Here is a 21,884-nt window from a genome sequence, read left to right on the forward strand (position 1 = left end):
TTCTGCATAATATTTTCAAGTTTTGTAATGGGGAAAATCATGTAGTAACAGGTTTGTAGAAATACAGCTAAACATTACATTTTTGGCCATTTAAAATTTATATTTGCCCTTATACAACGAATTGAACAACCATTGAATAGACTGTGTCAAAATTATGAAGTGATATTATTTTAATTATTGTTTAGTCTAACCTCTGTGTTTTTTCTGCTTTTTACAGTGGATGAGTATTTAATATGATGTTATTTAACACAGAAGCTTTTCATTGATATAAAGTTATCTTTATTTAATGGTGTAAGCATGACCATGATCCAGCACCTCTTAGAGCAAATTACATGCAGATATGCAGTTTTCCAAAAAATAACTCAAAGCACATAGCAGTTTATTCATAAATAACACTGGCAAGCATGGACTGTTACATGAAGCTTGTCCACTGCAATTGAAGTCACCAGCATGTGTTATTTCATCATCCTCTGTGAGCATCCTGACCGAATCCGCTGATCCTAGCTAAATGGAATCGAATTCCAGAAGGTCCACTTCTACAGGCTAATTATGTACCAATGCATATATTACTGCGTGTCAGTGATGGGTCAGCCCTCTTCCTCATTTGCCAAATCTTTCAGAGACTCCACAGAATTGTAGTGTTCACCAAGTCCATACGCATGCCGCATATAACTGAAAGAGACAGTGAAACGCGTTTTAGTGCAGCAGTACAGAATGTTTTTGTACCAAATCTTATTTTTAAATAAATAAACATCTTCAGTTATTTACACGAGTGTGATTGGCGGCTTGTCATATTCTTCACCAATAATAACAGAGGGGGATTCTGCCTGAATGACTTCTATCGGTAGCTGGAGGACCTGTGAAAGGGCTTTTAACTGTCATGGAGAAAACATGAAAAGCACTGATATTAAAAAAAAAAGGCAAATGTTGGATTATGATTCTTAATGTGCAATTTATAATGACATTATGTGATATTCTTACCTCTAACTGTCCGCCCCAAGCAGCTGTGTCTGCAACATCATTGCAGTATTTCTCAAACTCATCTAAAGTAAAAACGAATCCAGGGTTAACAATAAAATCCATTCATATCATGAAACAACAAGAAATCAGTTTAATGAAATACTTCTGCGCATATCCATTTAAAACTTGAGTCAAGAAGTTTTTTTTTAACAAATGAATACTTTTATTTAGCAAGGACGTATTAATTTCAACAAAAGTGACAGTAAAGACATTTATAATGATACAAAAGACTCCCACTTCAAATAAAACTGTTCTTTTGAAAAATTATTTCACAGTTTCCACGATATTATTAATCTGCACAACTGTTTTCAACATTTAAATAATAAAAAATATTTCTTAAGCAGCAAATCAGCATATTAGAATGATGCCTGAACGATCGTGTGACACTGAAACTGGAGTAATGACAATTCAGCTTTATCTTCACAGGAATAAATCACATTTCAAAATATATTAAAATAAAAAACAGTTATCTGAAATTGTAATAATATATAATTTTTTACTGTATTTCGATCACATTCTGAAGTGTATGGCATTCACCTGCAGTGTACATGTCTCCTGAATTGGGGTCAGTGAGGAACGGCAGGAAGTCATCTGCATGGCTCCTCATGTACTGAGCTGTTTGAGTCCGAAGCTCTTTAAGGCTGAGAGGGGCGCGTCTCTCCATCAGCTGATCCTCCACGGCACGGTACATGCAGTGACCATCAGATGAGATCTCTTTGATCTGCAGGCGCCTCTCCATCAGCTTCTGTCTCAGCTTCAGACCCTCTTGATGACGGGAGCCTGTGAGATTCTCCACTTCTGCTTCAGCAATCCGGATCTCTCGTTCCTTCTCAAGAGCAGCTTTTTTGTCCTAAATACACCAAGAATTGTCAGCATCATTAAAAGAGACTTTAAACTACAGCCACCCAAAATGGAAAAGAACTGACCCGTCTCTTCTGGGCTTTAGATGTCCGAGCTTGCATGCTTGAATCCATTTTTTCTTCCTCATTTGCCAAACTGACAGAATCCAGTACATCTGAAACCTCCTCCACCTTGAAACAATCCATGATACAGTATGTATATAAGTGAGATGCACTGATGAGTAACTTGACAGTTTCTAGGTAGGGTGTGTTAATGTCTAACAACATCACAATTTGACTTACTGAGGAAGCGTTCTGAAATAGTTTGAGCTCATTTTCATGTTTTTGAGTGAGTTCAGCCTCTAGTTTGGCGATGTCTTCAGTCAGCTGTTTCCTCCTTTTCTTGTCATTTTTGGGAACAGCATTTTTCATACTTTGTATTTTTGCTATGACACAGACATCTATGTTTAGTATGCACTATACACATTTTTGTTTCGTTCATATAATCCTAGTCTAATACATATTTATAGAATTATTTTAATTTAAAGGTAGTGACATGTTGTCTTACCTTGCATGTCTTTCTTTTCCTTGCGATGCTGTTTGGCTAACAGCTCCTCTGCTGTCTCCCGTTCCTCCATGTCAAAATTAACAAAATATTCAGAGCTATAAAATGTTTACTAAAATGGACCTAAACGATAAATATGTTATTAATTTCCATCAGTTTGAGTTATTGCTCAGCAAGGACTGAATTGCGGTTTCAGCTCATTAGAAATCCATTGATTCTCAGTTCAATTGATCTATTCTGCAAGTCAAGCGCGTGGAACACAGAAACTGAACACATCCGGGAATACAACATTTCAAAATAAAAGTCTTATTTACTTCCACAATTTTTCTCTGGGTATTTTAATGCAATGGTATAAAGTAAGATAATAAATAAACAGTAAATTACACAAATTTAAACCAGTAATTTACGCAGCGCCTTAAAACAAGTGTCTTATTTTTGGCCCGAATTATTTTGAAACAGTTGTCAAGTCGCAAGAGTGTTGCCATGACCGCTTAAAAGAGGACACTGGCGCTTCTTTATTCTTAAATTAACTTATAAAAAAAGATAACGTTAGTCGTAGGTCGCGGTCTTTGGGGCTCAATTCCAAAATACAATCGTATTTTGAGCTTGTTAGTGTTGGTCCCCTAGCACAACAAAATGAACAACTTGTATCAGTTATATCTCCACCAGCTGTATCGAGCTGTCATTTTTAACTCCTTACAAGCTCGTCCTCTAGGTCCACAAATGTGCAAAAAACTATAAATAACATAAAAAACTGATTTGCACATTTTGCTGTGAGTGGTAGCCTGGGGCTTGTTTCATTCTTCTGTGAATGAATTTCACTTGTTTTCCAAGTGAAATCTGGCAACACGGTGAGACGGAGCTAATCGAACATGTTCGTTCTAACAGCGACTGATCGACACTCTGATTATAATGTCTGACGTGCTCTTCAGATTGACAGTTTTAGCATACTGGCCTTAATACCTCAGATTCATTGAAATAAGGCATCATTTGTAGTAGAAGCGAGGTTCTGCAGCCTCGCAGGAAATGTTGGGAAGCCAAGGGATTCAACCTGTCACGCTAGTCTTCAATAACACCAAGAACTGCTTTCTTCAGCTGTCATCAAACTTCGCCACTCATCTCTGTCTTCATGAGGTTTGCATCCTTCTAGCTGCTTTATAATATATGCTTGCCAGTTACTAGTCTGTACTGTGTGATTCTCTTCATGCAAAGTGCTGAAAGTTTTGAATCATGCAACACTAATGTGCTGTCAGAACCAGATCCTGGAGCTGTCATGGGGTGTTTCTGCACCCGTGTTCCTCAGCTGGATCAGGTCCAGGTCTTCAGGTCCAGAGGACAGAGTTGAGATCAGCAGACAGCTGGGAGAGAAACTTGGGCTCAAGGAGGGAGAACAGGTTTGTCGCTATTAATCAATTGAAATCAATGGAAACCAAAACTGTTTTGTTACCAACATTCTTCAGAATATCATCTTTCTTCTCAAGATTACTTCAAAAGATTTCAAACAAGACAAAACATCCATTAAATTGAACACATTAACTAAACATGAAGATGTTAACTTGTTTTAATGTAGTTTTTGTCTTGAAAAACCTGGATTTATGAGGAAGGCTAATTTTAAAAGAGAACCATTGAAGCAGATGCATGTAATGTGTTGTAGGGATATCTGCGGCCCTGTCATCAGGTGCAGTCAGTGCAGCAGGTGTTCGTAGAGCCTCTGTCTCCAGATGACTGGGAGATCCTGGTGAGTTCACGATGGCATCATTCACCTCCGTCTTCAGTCTCTAGGAGATGTTTAGCTGATATATTGTGATATATGTCCATTAAAATTGGTGTATGCAAATTTTCAATGTTGTTATATTTTTCATATTCATTTATACAGCATATTTATATTGAGTTATTCATTATGATTCTTTTATTATTACTCCACATTATATTCATATTACTGTTTCATATTACTCTTTTATGTTACTCTTATAGCCAAGTATTATATATTTATTCTCATTTATTGTTATCGATTCCATACTCATATTCCATTTAAATAGTATTTTCTTTTAGATTCGACATGGAAAGGTACATCTTATGATTATAAAGTGTTTAAAGGAAACTTATTTATTATATTTTTATTTTTTGGAAAAAAATCTGTTTCTAAAGGTGTGAAACCACAGCCCCATCTTTATTTTTATCTGATATTTTCTATTACATTTCATTGTCATGTCAACGCGACCAAGCCTTGACTTCAAGCTAATTTAAGTGATATTCGTAGATAGAGCATCTGACGTTTATTGATTGGACATAAACATCTTGTGATGTTGTAAGAGGATGTAAGTCTCTAGTATATATATCAGTCCAATTGACTTTTCAAAAAGCTTCTTTTATCTTGCTCTTATTACATGCCCCAAAGGGTTTTGTCTTTTGACTTCTGAACATTATTATACTTAGATTTTAGATTACTCTCTTAAAATTTTAGCAGAACATACTCAGTTTGGATTTTGTATTAATTTCTAATCTTTTCCTTTAATTGTAATTTTCATTATTATTATCTTCTGTAATTATCTGTTATCATTTATGATTTATGATTTTATCTTCAATATTTTACAATTTTACCGAAAGACGTCTACCTGGATCTCTCTATGTTCTACTTCTAAAAATTGACTGCCACCTTGCATTCATGTCTGGATTCATTCGGATATGTAACACCCACTTTTCATGATCCGATCAATTCAATCCTGGATACGAAGTCCCTTCCTACATTTTTTCCTCACTGATCCTGTTTTATTTGAGAATACATTAGATTACAGAAGTAAAATAGGTTGTGAATATCTTTTTGGTCTAATATCTGATTGAACTTTGTTCCAGGAGCTGCACAGCATGACTCTGGAGCAGCGACTCCTGGATCAAATCCGAGTGGTCTTCAGTGAGGGTGTTTTTCCTGTGTGGGTGGACCAGCACACTGTCATCTATATCAGGATAGGTCAGTCAGCCCTATTTTAAAGGCGTGTAAAACAGGAGTTGTTGTTGGGTATGAACTGATGTTTTTACACTAATGATTCTATGTTTTTTAGCATCCCTCTCTCCATCTGTTCCCTTCGGCCGACTGGAGCAATTCACAGAGCTTGTTGTCTCCCCAAAACTGCATCCAGGAGGTGAACAACTGCTTCAAACTCGATCAGAAGAGCCAAGCCAATATCTACAACACCAGAACATTGATGTCATGTCTTCCTCCAGCTCAGTCGTCCATCAGGATCCCCTCAGTAATCATCTGGAGAGTCAGAATGAAGGCCATTGGGGAGGAATAGCTGATTTGAAAAGCCTGGTTAGATACCTGTTTACAAGAGGTTTTGAGCCTGCAAAAGAGAATGTCGCAGTTCCCACAATTCCCACCATCCTGAAAGACTGTATCCTCCGGACCTGTGGAACCCCGCCTAGGTCTGTCAGCCATCTAGGCTCATGTCACGGAGATGTCCATATACTGCCATGGAACCTGCAAGAGAACTGGAATCCAGGGCAGTCTGCACTAACATATGGTAGGCTTTCAAAGATCCTTTCTCCTAAAGAACTCAGGGAGAAGGTAAAGCAGGCCATGGAGAAGAAGAAGATCAGAGACGGACCTCAAAAATGGAACGACACAGAGGAAAATAAGGAGAACGTCGTTGTGGTCAGAATGCTTTGTCACAATATAAAAAGGCTGCAGGAGGACCAGAAATTCAGTAAATGTGAAGAAATTTACTCTGGGAGAGTTTGGGTAAGTTATTCCATTCAAGTTCTGTTATAAACTTTTTCATAGAAATATTGTTTATCACCATAATTTCTAGGGATGGGACCTTTTCACTCTGGCCAGTAGAAACCACCTAATAATCAACCAGAACACCATAGTAATTGTATAACAATGTAACAAAAACACCTTAGCAACCATCTGGCAATGCCCTGTTAAAGGAACACTCCCCTAGAGTTAAAAAGTTGAGTTTTACCGTTTTTGAATCCATTCAGCCGATCTCCAGGTCTGGCGGTAACACTTTTTGCTTAGCTTAGCATAGATCATTGAATCGAATTAGACCATTAGCATCTCGCTCAAAAATAACCAAAGAGTTTCGATAATTTTCCTATTTAAAGCTTGACTCTTCTGTAGTTACATCGTGTACTAAGACCAATAGAAAATGAAAAGTTGCGATGACTAAGAACTATATAGCTGGGGACTACTTTCAGGCGCTGTGTAATATCATTGTAATAAATGTATTAGCATTTTAATGAGTGAAATAAGTATTTGACCCCTTGGCAAAACATGACTTAGTACTTGGTGGCAAAACCCTTGTTGGCAATCACAGAGGAGACTGGCTAGGCCACTCCAGGACCTTAACGTGCTTCTTCTTGAGCCACTCCTTTGTTGCCTTGGCTGTGTGTTTTAGGCCATTGTCATGCTGGAATACCCATCCACGACCCATTTTCAATGCCCTCGCTGGCTTCAATGCCCTGGCCCTGGCGGTACATGGCCCCATCCATTGTCCCTTTAATGCCGTGCGGTTGTCCTGTCCCCTTAGCAGAAAAACACCCCCAAAGCGTAATGTTTTCACCTCCATGTTTGATGGTGGGATGGTGTTCTTGGGGTCATAGGCAGCATTCCTCCTCCCCCAAACACGGGGAGTTGAGTTGATGCCAAAGAGCTCGATTTTGGTCTCATCTGATCACAACACTTTCACCCAGTTCTCCTCTGAATGGTCTTGTAGCCGGGGCAGCTAGGGAACCTGGGAGCCAGAAATCTTGCTGATTGATAGGGGATCAAATACTTATTTCATTCATTAAAATGCAAATCAATTTATAACTCTTTTGAAATGCATTTTTCTGGATTTTGTTGTTGTTATTCTGTCTCTCACTGTTCAAACCTACCATTAAAATTATAGACTGATCATTTCTTTGTCAGTGGGCAAACGAAAATCAGCAGGGGATCAAACTTTTTTTTCCCACTGTACAGTGTGTGTGTGTATATATATATATATATATATATATATATATATATATAAACTGGTACAAATAAATAGAAAAAAAAATCTAATATAGGCTAATTTGGTATTTATTTTCTGTATAGTAAAAATCTTTTGTTGTTGCAGATCCCAAAGGTGCTACAGAGGCGTTTGAGGATAGACCCTCGATCGGCTGTGAGGATTCAGCCTTTGAAATCAATGCCAAGAGTTGCAGAAGCAGTCATGGTGCAACCATTTAAACCGTTGGTATGTTTTTCTTTCAGATATAATGTTTTATGTTGTCAGTAGGGATGCACAATATTATCAGACTGATATCGGAATCGGCCGATAATGGCTTTAAATGTAAATATCGGCATCGCCCCGATATGAAAAATGATGCCGATATGTCTTGCCGATAAGAGGAATACATTAACTCACATGTGCTTAGGGAGTGCTAGTGATTAGATCACGTCAGCTGTGTGGCTCATTCTTGAAGCAAAGTTTTGTTTGAATGATGATTAGATTCAATTCAATTCAAGTTTATTTGTATAGCGCTTTTTACGATACAAATCGTTGCCAGGAAGTTATCGGAAGGCTATTCCAGAGTTTGGGAGCCAAATGTGAAAAAGCTGTACCTCCTTTAGTGGACTTTGCTATCCTAGGTACTACCAAAAGTCCAGAGTTTTGCGACCTTAGGGAGCGGGTTGGATTGTAGCGTGGCAGAAGACAAGTTAGGTACGCAGGAGCTAAACCATTTAGGGCCTTATAGGCAAGTAATAATATTTTGTAAATGATACGGAACTGAATAGGTAGCCAGTGCAGAGACTGTAAAATTGGGGTAATATGATCATATTTTCTTGACCTGGTAAGAACTCTAGCCGCTGCATTTTGGACTATCTGTAGCTTGTTTATTGAAGATGCAGGACAACCAGCTAGCAGTGCATTACAATAGTCCAGTCTAGAGGTCATGAACGCATGAACTAGCTTTTCTGCTTCAGAAACAGGTAGCATGTTTCGAAGCTTGGCAATGTTTCTAAGATGGACGAATGCTGTTTTTGTAACATGGGAAATATGATTTTCAAAGGACAAGTTGCTGTCTAATATAACACCCAGATTTTTGACTTTAGAGGACGTGACAGTGCATCCGTCTAGTTGCAAATTGTAATCCAAGAGATTCTGTGTACTGTTTTTTGGTCCAATAAGTAATATCTCTGTCTTATCTGAATTTAATAGGAGGAAATTATTGGTCATCCAATCTTTTACATTTTTTACACAATCTATTAGCTTAGTTTAGAAGTTTCATCTGGTCTTGTTGAGATATATAGTTGAGTATCATCAGCATAACAATGAAAACTAGATTCACTCTTTTGGATCGCTGCATTTAATCTGTGAAAGCACATACAGAATGACGCACTAGTAAACAGTAACAGCACGTGCATCGGAAGCAGTGACAGGCTCCCCCCGGTTCTAACGCCCGTTCGGTAAGGACTTTTAATCTGTAGGAGGCGCTGTTGGCTTACGTCTAATTAAATTAAAAGTAAAATACACAAGTAACATTTAGACTGTGATTCTGATTAAATAAAGCAGTAATTGATGTCATAAAATAATGATTATGTTTTGATTTAAAGGTCAGAAGCTATAGCTTGCATGAAAAAAAATCACAAACATGACACTTGTAAATTAAATAATTTTATAGATACTGATTTATTCATTAATGTGTAATGTTTTATTTTTTAAGCAAATCATAAGCTCTAAAAGATTTTCAGAATTTTTACAGCTCTTTTGCTTTAGACCATCTATAAATGTTAAATCTTATAAATAAAATAAAATGTTAGGGTTAACACTGCATCTTTCTGGGCAAAACAAATGCAGCGATTGATATATAGTTTATTTATAGTTATTTTCAAAGCTTCAATGTGTTGTCAAAAAACTTTATTATGGTTTATTTAATTCTAACAAATAAGATCTTGTTAAAAACTAACCCAAATTGAATAAAATATTTTGCTTATAATTTCTGCACAGGAGAGACTTGGTGTTGTTTCCAAACAAAAGGAAATATATCGGTATCGGCCAAAATGATTTGAAAAATATCAGATATCGCCAAAAATCCAATATTGTGCGTCCCTAGTTGTCAGATAATGAAAATATTGTATTGTAAACTTATTTTCTTTCTGTTTGCAGGCAGAGAGTGAAAAAGAAGAAGATATTCAGACTGCATTTCTCAACTGGTTACATGCTCAGAGCCATCAGCCTTTGACCTGTCTGTCAGGCCGCACTAACGTCATTCTCTTACCCTGTGCTGAAGGTGTGAGGAAGAACCATCAAAATGTATGTTTTCAATCACATTACTTTTATTGCAGACTAGCCTGGGTTTCTCTCTCCTCAGGAAAAGAAGAGTTTGTCTTGACTGTGCTAAAACCAGAGCAACAGCAAGAGGATGAAATGTTCTTTCTATCAACCAGTTTACTAAAGAAAACAAATGTGCAGGTATAAAGTCACATATCATTTTTAAAGATTATTTCTCCTTCTCCTGCCTTCTCAACAAACCAGCTCAATCTCTGTTTAGATTGTCAAAGAGCCACATGATTCTGACTACAGCGGCTCTGATAATGATAATGAAGATCCACATCTTGGCTTTCCCTCCCTCAGCTCTCTTGGGTATGCTTGTATTCTTTTCAAAAACTGGAAATAACAATGTATTTTTTTAATATCCTTAGCAGCAAACAAGATTCACTTTCTGATGAGTCGGGCTAGCCTTTCTTTGTTGTTTGCGATTGTTGAATCTGTTTACTCAGTGGGGTAGAGGACATCAGCAGGTCGGCTTTCGAGCACATCTCTCACGCTCTAATGGGAGGTCCTCTCTCACGTGAACTGGTCTCCACAGGACGGGGACTGAGGGGCGGAGCTCTGCTCATCACAGGTGCAAAGGTAACCTTCAGACATGTATGCCATAGTGCTTTCAAAGTAAGATCACCAGTCGTGGCCTAGTGGCTAGAGAGTTGGACTTGTAACCCGAAGGTCGTGGGTTCGAGTCTCAGATCCGGCAGGGATTGTAGGTGGGGGAGTGAATAACCAACACTCTCTCCACCCTCAATACCACGACTGAGGTGAGACCCTTGAGCAAGGCACCGAACCCCCAACTGCTCCCTGGGCGCCGCAGCTGTATGTTCACTACTGTGTGTACACTTGGATGGGTTAAATGCAGAGCACAAATTCCGTGTATGTGTCACCATACTTGGTCACACGCCACTTCCCTTCCTTCCTTTCCCTTATGCATTAAGGCAATGCTAGTAATTGTTTTGCGGGTGTTCAATTATAAACAAAGTACATTATTCAAGATCATATATCACAGATCTGTCTCTTCAAATATTTTATAAAACAGGTTTTATTATCACTTAATGCAGGGAATTGGACTCACTGATGTATTTAACTAGTTTAAAAGTGAATCAGCAAATATTGAATAACTGTGTGTTCACACGGTTTAATATTTAAAATATTTAGTTTTTTGTTTGACTTCAAGTGCTGTTTTAAGACAGAAGATTGAAAGTTGGACTTGGAGTTGAATGGAATGTAGCAATAGCTCCCAAGCACTTGATAACTTTAAATTGTAAGTTTATTTGGACAATAAGATAACAATAAAATATTATGAAAGTAAAAGAATGAATAAATAGATAGTACAAGATATCTGTGATAAATGTCCTGCATTTCTCCACAGGGCAGTGGAAAATCTTCTCTCTCCAGAGCACTGTGTCGAAAGGCCAGTGAACAACTGGATACCCATGTTCAAGTTGTGGACTGCAAGACACTGAAAGGTACAGAATAAAATTAGATTGACCTGTTTTGCTGTGCATTCTAATTTAACATGCAAGATTTTTGCCTTTCATTTACATCAAATTTCTTAATGTTATGGATGAAATTCCTAGGTAAGAGAGCAGACACAATCAGACAGAAGCTGAGAGAGGTTTTTGAGCAGGCGGTCTGGAGACAGCCCTCGGTGGTACTGCTGGATGACCTTGATCACGTGACCGGTGCAGCAACCTCACCTGAGCACGAGCATGGGCCAGAGGCAGTACTGCGGCAACACATCGCACAGAGTAAGTCATCATAACAGACATGCCTGACTCTTCATCAGGTATCTCTGTGAGGAACCATCTGATTGGCACCTTCGCTCTGCATGTTCTCCTCAGGTCTGAGGGATTTGGTGGATGAGATAGTGGTGCGATCCAGTCTTGTAGCTCTGATGGTCACAGCACAGAGTGAACATGCCCTTCATCAGACTCTGACTGCGGTGCAGGGTTCACACTTCTTCCAAAGTTTCTGCAAGATCCAAACACCAGATCAGGTGGGTTTATGAAACTGCAATCTAGGGCTGCATGGTTTGGGTAAAAAAATTAAATATTGTGTGTTTTTTTATTTTTTATTAAATGGTGATTTAAAATGTGTGTTTTTGTTTTGTTTTTAAGTACAGAAAAGCTCTAGGTTTGATGTGCTTGGGATATTTTTTAAATGGGTTTATGATTTTGGGATTATATATCAATATGACTATACAATACAATAATATTATAATAACAATAATTATTATGATATGATTATTATTAAATAAAATAATAAATATGATTATTGTAATATTTCACTGTAAAATAAAAAGGATTTAAGAAAAAATATATAAAAACAACAACAATAATAAAAGCAATAATTTTAACTTTAAAGGGGTCATGACATTAGAAATCAAATTTCCCTTGATCTTTTGACATATAAGAGGTATTTGTACCATTAAAACATCCTGCAAGTTTCATAGATCAAAGCATCCTCCTCATTATAAACAAAGCATTTATTTAATTAAGCTCCAAAAACGGCTCGTTTTGGATCTGAGGTGCAAGATGATACCACCTGGGCACAAACATTTGAACAAACACTGCCTCCAGAGCAAGACATTAATGACGAATAGTCATCTTCTCACCATAGGCCCTGCCCACTGGCATTCAGACACTTAACGGCTTGAAACTTAATTATGCTGAATGCGAGTGTCGTGTCACTGCCGCTTGCTTGTCTACACCGAATACAGTATACAGATGCATGTTCGCTTTGTGACACAGTCCATGCACTAGGACAAATGGAATGAAAGAACATTTGCTTTGGTGCATTTGGTTTAAACAGCTCGTTTGCATCTTTGTACAAATATCAGAAGGATCCCATTGTAAGGAACAGGTGGATAGTTTATTTTTAATGGCATCCCAGATCGTGTCAGAGGATTGAAACGAGGCACCGTGTTATGGAGAGTTCACTAAGAAACATTTGTTGAAAGATGAAGCGGTACTAGATCTGACTGCAGCTGCATCACAAACTGATTTCATAATGCTTTGTCTGTAAATGACCGTATTTTTTTATTTTTTTGTCATGTCAAAACATGCAGGGGGCATTGACACTGTTTCCTATGCAATGACGTTAGCCAATCATAACAGTGTCTGATTCCTGAGAAGCCTAAAAGGGCCCGTCCCTTAAAACAGGTTGTTTTAGAGAGTGTCAGGATATTGGACTGCTTTTGTTGTGTTTTTGCTCCCCATGTGTTCTGTGACCCAGTTTCTCCCTCATGTTAATTGTTAATTTGATTCCAGGTGTCTCTCCTTAGTTCCTTGATTGTCCTGTCTTTAAAAGCCCCAGTCCATTCAGTTAGTGTTGTTCGGTCCTTGAATGTCTTCCCTGCCTGTGCTCTTTGTAATCCTGTTGGATATTAAAGACTCTAGATTTGTGAATTCGCCGTGTCCTCATCCCGTACTTCCGTGTTTCCTGGTAAATTGTGACAGAGAGAGGGTCAGAATGAGGGTTGAAAATAATAATTTTCCCACATATTTATTTGTTTTTATGTGCAAAAAAACTTAACATAATAAGTAAACCTCAAGGAGCATACTAAAATAATAAAAAAATCAATGTCATTACCCCTTTAAAATTACAATACTAATATTAATGACTATCATTTTCGCACAATGCCAGGTCTCAATTTTGGTTTATTTATTAATCATGCAGCCCTACTGCAATTTAACAAAGAATGTGGACTTGCGTTCCCAGGTACAATGATCACTTTTTTAAAAGAGGAAGTTACTGAGTTTGCTAGTGGATTTGCTTTGTTTGTGTTGTTTATGTTATTAAATTCTTGCCAGAATAAGTTGCATTGTTGACCAGACTTTATGCCTATAGTCAAAAGTGTACACAAGACTAGTTTTACAACCCGAATTACGGAAATGTTGGGACGTTTTTTAAATTTGAATAAAATGAAAACTAAAAGACTTTCAAATCACATGAGCCAATATTTTATTCACAATAGAACATAGATAACATAACAAATGTTTAAATTGAGAAATTTTACACTTTTATCCACTAAATGAGCTCATTTTAAATTTGATGCCTGCTACAGGTCTCATAAAAGTTGGCACGGGGGCAACAAAGGGCTGGAAAAGTAAGACATTTTGAAAAGATTCAGCTGGGAGAACATCTAGCAACTAATTAAGTTAATTGACATCAGGTCTGTAAGATGATTATCTATTAAAGGGATGTCTTAGAGAGGCAGAGTCTCTCAGAAGTAAAGATGGGCAGAGGCTCTCCAATCTGTGAAAGAGTGCATAAAAAGATTGTGGAATACTTTAAAAACAACATTCCTCAACGTCAAAATGCAAAGGCTTTGCAAATCTCATCATGTACAGTGTATAACATCATCAAAAGATTTAGAGAAACTGGAGAAATCTCTGTGCGTAAGAGACAATGCCGAAGACCTTTGTTGGATGCCTGTGGTCTTCGGGCCCTCAGACGACACCACATCACTCATCGGCATGATTCAAAAGTGCAGAAACCACTGTCGGTAAACACAATCCGCTGTGCCATCTGCAGATGCCAACTAAAGCTCTATCATGCAAAAAGGAAGCCATATATGAACATGGTCCAGAAGCACCGTCTTGTCCTGTGGGCCAAGGCTCATTTAAAATGGACCATTTCAAAGTCCAATTTGTGTTTCCAAAAGTGTTCAGACGAGTCCAAATTTGACATTCTTGTTGGAAATCACGGACACTGTGTGCTCCGGGATAAAGAGGAGGGAGACCTTCCAGCGTGTTATCAGCATTCAGTTCAAAACCCAGCATCTCTGATGGGATGGGGGTGCATAAGTGCATACGGTATGGACAGCCTGCATGTTTTGGAAGGCCCTATGAATGCTGAAAGGTATATAAAGTTTTTAGAGCAACATATGCTCCCCTCCAGACAACGTCTGTTTCAGGGAAGGCCTTGTGTATTTCAGCAGGACAATGCAAAACCACATACTGCAGCTATTACAACAGCATAGCTTCGTAGTAGAAGAGTCCGGGTGCTGAATTGGCCTGCCTGCTGTCCAGATCTTTCACCTATAGAGAACATTTGGTGCATCATTAAACGAAAAATACGTCAAAGATGACCACAAACTGTTCAGCAGCTGGAAACCTATATCAGGCAAGAATGGGACCAAATTCCAACACCAAAAATCCAGAAACTCATAACCTCGATGCTCAGACGTCTTCAAACTGTTTTGAAAAGAAGAGGAGATGCTACACATGCCCCAGTGCCAACTATTTTGAGACCTGTAGCAGGCATCAAATTTAAATGAGCTCATTTTGTGCATAAAATTTAAAACACAATTTGTCAGTTTAAACATTTGTTATGTTATCTATGTTCTATTGTGAATAAAATATTGGCTCATGTGATTTGAAATTCTTTTAGTTTTCATTTTATTCAAATTTAAAAAAAAAAATGTCTGAACATTTACGCAATTCGGGTTGTATTCTTGCTTGGTGTTTTATTTCCCTGCAAAAAATAGCGACTGTAATATGATGGTTTCTCTTTATAGGCTCAGAGGGTTGAGATTTTAAGGTCTTTAATAGCCGAAAAGAACTTCCAGGACTATCAAACTACTCTTGACCTAGACAGTGTTGCGAGAGAAACAGAAGGATTCATGCCACAAGACCTGAACCTGCTGCTCGAGAGGGCCATCCATGCCAACACTCTTCACAGCAGGAACAATGGCAGCTCTGAAGGCGAGTGTTTAATCTAGTTATATCTTTCTAGGATTCAGCTGTTTTACTGAAATCTAAGCTTTCTGCTTTTACAGATCTGAACTATAAGGACTTCAGACAGGCCCTTCAGGGCTTCACCCCACCCTCCCTCTGGGGGGCTCAGCTGCAGACTCCCAGCGGGGCCGGCATGGAGCGTATCGGGGGACTTCATCAGGCACGTCAGCTCCTGATGGACATCATACTGCTTCCAGCTAAGGTACAGCTGCCCCTGTACAATATGTCCATTTTAGTGGAAGACTAGCTTTCCCAAACTAAAAAAAAATCCAATATATGTGCAAGAACATTTATCATAATAACTGGGAAAGTCAAGGAAATTCATTAGACAAAAACTGTGTGTTGGAAGTAACGGTCTGTTGTGTCCAGTACCCGCTGCTCTTCTCTAGTCTGCCCATGCGTCAGTGCTCTGGTGTGCTGCTCTATGGAGCTCCTGGCACAGGCAAGACGCTACTGGCTGGAGCTGTAGCCAAAGAGAGCGGCATGAACTTCATCAGCATCAAAGTAAGGGAATGTTTGTGTGTACTGATATCAAAATAATGTATAAATATATAATTTATTGTCATTTATATTTATGTGTACATATGTGTTTCTCCAGGGCCCTGAACTCCTCAGCAAGTATATTGGAGCCAGTGAGCAGGCAGTTAGAGATGTGTTTCAAAGGTCTGTCCAAAGGCACAGTCTCTTTTGTGTGATATATATATATATAAGCAGTTCACTAGAGCCATCATTGAATGTTTGTCTGTGTTGCTGCAGGGCTCAACAAGCTAAACCTTGCATACTGTTCTTTGATGAGTTTGACTCTCTGGCCCCTCGAAGGGGTCATGACAACACAGGGGTCACTGACCGTGTGGTTAATCAGCTGCTTACTCAGCTGGATGGAGTGGAAGGATTGACAGGTACATCAAATGCTCACATGTATACCTGAGTTTTACAGCAACAGCTAGAGGTTCTTCCGTGTTGACCTGCTTCATGGTCTCAGTTTGTTGATCTGTGTGCAAGTGGGTGGTTGACATAACACGTCCATGGACTTTTCTTTCGCTATCAACAGCAGATTTTAGGTGAAGGTTTTTGTCATTTTAGTCTTGTATGCTCACCAAAGCTACATTTATTTGATAAAAAAAATACACTAAAAACAGTTAGATTTGTTAAATATTATTACATTTAAAATAACTGTTTTATATGTTAAAATATACATTTATTTCTGTGATGGCAAAGCTGATTTTCTTTTTCAACAGCCATTAATCCAGTCGTCAGTGTCACATATTTTGCTACTTAATATTTTTGTGAAAATTATGAAACCTTTTTCAGGACTTTTTGATGAATAATCAAAATAATTCAAAAGAACAGCATTTATTTGAAATAGTAAAGACTTTTTTGTAATGTAAAATAAAACAATCTGTCACTTTTAAACAATTTAATGCTTCTTTGCAAAAGTTTAAATATATTCCAAAATAATTAACTGACCCCAAATGTTTTGAACAGTAGTATGTATAATAAGGTAGTAATAAAATGTAGTAATATAAAAACTCTATAATTATGTTACAGTTAGGCAAAAAAAAATATATAAAGCATGTCACACCACTGGACTCTGTTGTGTAGTGTTCATTCGGCAACATTGTGAGAAGTTTCATGCATAGTTTGTTGCTTTTAATATAGCTGCGGTTATTGCTTATTGCAACATCACTATCTGTATCAGTAAGAAAGATTAAAAAGTTGTTCATTTATATTGCTAAATTAATGCATCTAATTCTAAATAAAAAAAAAATTTAAATAACAATTTTTGCCAAGCACTTCCTTAAAAACATCAGACTGAAACCATAGAGCAAAGCTAGTTATCTGGAGTGTATTTTTGATCTTTAAAAGATTGCATTGTATTTGTGAGATATCTGAAATCAGTACATAGTTTCTTATTTTTAGGGGTGTATGTGTTGGCTGCCACCAGTCGTCCTGACCTGATTGATCCTGCTCTTTTGAGACCCGGACGACTGGACAAGTCTCTCTACTGCCCTCCTCCTGATCGGGTCAGCATGGTGTCTGGCATATATCAGCTTAACCTCTTTATACCTGTAATACCTACAGTATCAATTTACTAATTTACACCTGTCCTTCAGGAGGCCCGACTAGAGATCCTGAAGGCTTTGACTCATTCTGTGCCACTGGCTGCAGATGTGGACTTGGAGCAGATTGCTGTGGCAACAGAGCTGTTCACTGGAGCCGACCTAAAGGCCCTTCTCTATAACGCTCAGCTAGAGGCGATCCACAGCAGCCTGGGGCCCAACCTTCTGCATGTGTGTTACACACAAACTCAAACATGCACACATACCGATAAAACCCTAACAATGGTCAAAATATACACTACAGTTCAAAAGATTGGGTTGGGTAATTCACAAATGTATGTGTATGTATGTAAAACAGTAATATTTTGAAACATTGCCATTCAAAATAACTTTTTTCTATTTGAATATATTTTAAAATGTAATTAATTTCTGTGATGGTAAAGCTGAATTTTCAGCTTAGTACATCAGTGGTACATTTTTAGCTTGCATGTGAAGCAGACTCTCTCTGTGTTTTATAGGATCTGGGCTCAGGGTCAGACAGTGATGTCAGCCTCTCCTCCCTGATCTTCCTGAACCATAGCAGCGGGTCAGATGACTCAGCTGGGGAGGGAGACGCAGGGCTGGAGCACTCTATGGTTCTGCTGGACCCCAGTGAACTCCCACCTGAGGACCCACGCCACAACATCTGGCGCCTTTACTTCGGAAGCTCCTTTGAGTCTGAACTGGACAACCAGTCTCTGTCTGAACTGGTGGGACACTAAATTTCCAAATGGACTTCTAATGGATTATTATTTACAATTATGTGTAAATGAGTGTTATAATATTTCAAATGTCTTTGTAATTGATTATATGATTTAACACTTTTTGAGCTGCTTATCTGAGCTGTCATGTTCTGTTTGCTCTGCTCCCAGAATTCTCAGTGCCTGTCTGGACCCAATTCAACCGCCCCCGACCTGACAGGGGCGTCAGTGAGGGATCCAAACTCCTGTCATGCCCCAGTTTTTATGTCCTGTCTGCAGGACGGCTTTCAGGAACTGACACATGAGCATTCAGAACGCCTCAGAGCAGAAGTCAACACGGTTAAGAACAGTTACCGCAGAAACCTGGTCAGTTACCGTTCTCACCCATCATCCATCAATCCATCCATTTTTTATATATCAAATTTCCTATCTATCCATTCGCAGGGCTCGCAAAATCGCTAGCCCAACATCCCGGGGCTATTGTGTTTTCCAGTCGGGCTACCAAAATGTATCATTGCCCTGCCCGACGGGCTACCTTAAATACAGGGCATGGAGTTTAAGGCCTTAAAAGGTTTTAAATACGTTAAATGGTATAAGAAAAGTCTTACTTGTAATTTCAAGAGGTCTTACAGTTGGGGGTGGAAAGGCAAGAATCGCGATATGGCTGGAAATTTCAAAAGGCAATTATGTCATTGAATAAATATGAGCACTGCACGTTTTAAAGTCAAAACAAGGCACGGATGTCTTTGTGAATATACTGTATCTCTGAAGGGAACCGACTGTCCTCAGAAACGTATCGTTGACATTTTCATTTAATCTTGCCTATAAAATACGCGGTGCTGCTTTATTTCAGCAGCCGCTCTTAACGCGCCACCTAATGGCAGAGAATGAATTTGCATTTCCAAAAAGCCTATCTTTTTTTTTTTTTAATTGAATACATAAAAAATACCCCAAAAAAAACCAATAACAATAGTCATCGTCAAATCACAACAACAGTCCAGGGTCAAAAAGCCTATCTTATGTTTAGATCGACCCATGTTTTTATGTAGCAAACGCATAGAGTTGTAAATGTAAAAGAAGTTAATGTCCCACATGAAAAAATACTATAGTAATTTATAGTAAATAAATACTATAGTGTTTTTGAACCATACTATAGTAAAGTACTTTAATTTGTTGTGGTAATTCTATAGATGCTGTGGTAACAACTATAGTAATACAAACAAATGACTTTACCCAATACTGTACTAAGTTTTCTTCAACTATAGGATATACTACAATACACTACAGTTTACTGTAGTAAAAACTAAATAATACTAAAGTATACAGTTTATATGTTCACTATAGTTAATACTACAGTATGCTGTACCATTCATTAAACTGTGGTGTAAATACTATAATATATACAGTATAATACACTTTACTATAGCATGGTTCAAAAACACAATATTATTTACTATAAATTACTATAGTATTTTTTTATGTGGGGTGCCTTCTAAAAATCAAACAATTTAGACAGTAATATTTATGTTTTAAATTAATATAATAATTCATATGTTTGACTTATCCCTTTTCATAAAAATAATTTAAAGGCTGAAATACCTTTTTATACGATTTTTGTTTTTGTGAAAACCTGTATCTGAATTGTAAATCATGTCATTTTAAGGCTTAATGTTACCACAGATATTGTCCAACCCCACTCATACGGTGTTCATTTTACTTGTGCAGCTCAGTCATAAATTGCCTTAAATTGATTTTAAAAAATTCTGCAGATACCCTGTAAATAGTAAAATAAAACTCTTTCCTTGATATTCGTTGATATGTGTATTGAAAATGTTTTTGATTGACATTTATGGTCTTTTTTTAATTGGGCTAGTTAAATAAATAAATTTTCAGGCTACCAAAATCTGAAGAGTACCTGTCCGAAGGGCTACCAGGGATTTTGAAATTTTGCGAGCCCTGCATTGTTACATCTATCTAGTCTATTCATCCACCTGCTGTTATATACAGTTTTCCCATTGCTATATTCCATTCATCAATCAATCCAGTTTTGTCATTCATTGCTATGTTCGTCTAATTTTTCCATCCATACATGCATCTAGTCCATCCATCCATTGATGTATCCCTCTAGTTTTCTCATCCGTCCATCCATACGTGTACACCCACCTATCCATACATGCATACACCCATCTATCCAACAATATACCATCCATGCATCTATACATGCATACACCTATCCACCCATCCATATATACATGCATACACCCATCCATCCATCCATGCATACACCCATACACCTATTCATCCATCCATCTAGCGATTACATGCATATACCCATCTATCCATGCATGCATCCATACATCAATGAATATATGCCTCTAATTTTCCCATCTATACATGCATATATCTATCCATCCATTGCTAGTATAGTATCCCATTACTTTTTCCATCCATCCATCCACCAGAGAGGACTGTGTTAGAGTGTGTAGCAGTGTATAGTGACTGTTGCTGCTCAGTAGATGAGATCAGCTGTTCTTCTATGTTTATAGGATGAATCATCTCTGGTGCAGACTGGCCCCAGTAAGCCTGGCTCTGTCATATGCCAAACTCACCTGATCTCCGCTTTGGCTAACACTCGAGCATCTGTCAGCAGAGAAGACTGGAGGAGATACACTGAACTGTGAGTTATGCATCTCACATACACACTTCTGTGCTTCATTCACATAAATCACCTGAAATATAGTGTAACCACAGTCACACCACTGCATTGCTGAATCACATATTTGTGTTGGTTTTCTCCTGTTGTGCAGATATGAGTCTTACGGAGCCTCAAAGGAAGGCAAGTCTCAGAGCACTGCTTCATTTAAAGCAGGTCAGCGGGTGACATTGGCTTAATGAGGGCCTTGCATAAATTAATACAGCTCAGGGCATTAAGAAGGTGAAATATTTTTTTTGCTGAGATTCTTGTGTGTGATAAGATCAACTTAGGTTTGTATCACATTCTTGATTTTTCCACTTCTCTTTCAAATGCATACTTATGATGTTTTGATGTTAAGTAGAGGAATGTATCAAGATTTGACTTGAATTCAATCACACTGAACAAATAAGTTTATCAAGTGACGTGTTTGCTAAATTTGCTTAGCAGCTGTAGGCAATATAATGTAAAAAAAAAAAAACTACAACAGAAAACAGATGTGTATACATTAAATATGTAATTAACTTTTTAATAAATGACAATTCTTCTGTGAATTATGATGCCAGTTTCATTTCTTCAGTGCCTCTGATACATTGCACAAAAACATGACAGTATAACTGAAAATGGTATCGGAAAGTAAATACCAATAGATTTATAATTAATTTGCTTTTTTCTTTTTTTATTTGTTACGTTTGTTTATCGTCTAGCATCCTCATGAAGTGATACTTACCATAACCTGCAGGTGGCAGTATATTCCTACTATCCGAAAGCCAAATTTGGTGTGTTGCAAAGTCCTCTATGAATACTTCTCAATCTGTATTCAAAGACCTCTGTGTCCTTCTCTTTGTAGAAGAGAAGAATCTTCTATTGCATCAGCCATAACGGCCTCCGGCTTATTCTGTGGATAACTGACATCTGCAGACCCCCAG

General features: G+C 37.9%; 2 protein-coding genes across 3 annotated transcripts; one reads left to right on the forward strand and one right to left on the reverse strand.

Moving 5' to 3' along the window:
* Positions 1-260: 260 nt before the first annotated feature.
* On the reverse strand, positions 261-3,266 carry LOC306846775 (deubiquitinase OTUD6B). 2 transcript variants are annotated; one of them, XM_079380379.1, is made up of 7 exons: positions 2,428-3,266; positions 2,163-2,305; positions 1,947-2,051; positions 1,558-1,870; positions 982-1,043; positions 769-875; positions 261-672 (listed from the first exon to the last, which is right to left on the reverse strand). In XM_079380379.1, the coding sequence occupies exons 1-7, from the start codon at positions 2,495-2,497 to the stop codon at positions 588-590; spliced, it is 885 nt and encodes a 294-aa protein (XP_079236505.1). In that variant the 5' UTR covers positions 2,498-3,266; the 3' UTR covers positions 261-587. The 2 variants fall into 2 exon arrangements, with proteins under 2 accessions (XP_079236505.1, XP_079236506.1); XM_079380380.1 differs by having other exon boundaries at positions 265-672; positions 803-875; positions 2,428-2,708.
* On the forward strand, positions 3,267-21,513 carry LOC306846776 (peroxisomal ATPase PEX1-like). Its single transcript, XM_079380381.1, has 24 exons — positions 3,267-3,558; positions 3,678-3,818; positions 4,079-4,162; positions 5,278-5,392; positions 5,484-6,163; positions 7,524-7,643; positions 9,558-9,681; positions 9,763-9,863; positions 9,943-10,034; positions 10,172-10,304; positions 11,092-11,188; positions 11,300-11,470; positions 11,564-11,718; positions 15,244-15,430; positions 15,505-15,665; positions 15,833-15,967; positions 16,062-16,126; positions 16,220-16,362; positions 17,384-17,487; positions 17,578-17,754; positions 18,042-18,272; positions 18,435-18,629; positions 20,810-20,940; positions 21,071-21,513. Exons 1-24 carry the CDS (start codon positions 3,451-3,453, stop codon positions 21,153-21,155), a joined length of 3,735 nt encoding a protein of 1,244 aa, XP_079236507.1. The 5' UTR covers positions 3,267-3,450; the 3' UTR covers positions 21,156-21,513.
* Positions 21,514-21,884: the final 371 nt, after the last annotated feature.

The sequence above is a fragment of the Barbus barbus genome (genome assembly GCF_936440315.1).
Source record: "Barbus barbus genome assembly, chromosome: 27".
NCBI classification, from domain to species: Eukaryota; Metazoa; Chordata; class Actinopteri; order Cypriniformes; family Cyprinidae; genus Barbus; species Barbus barbus.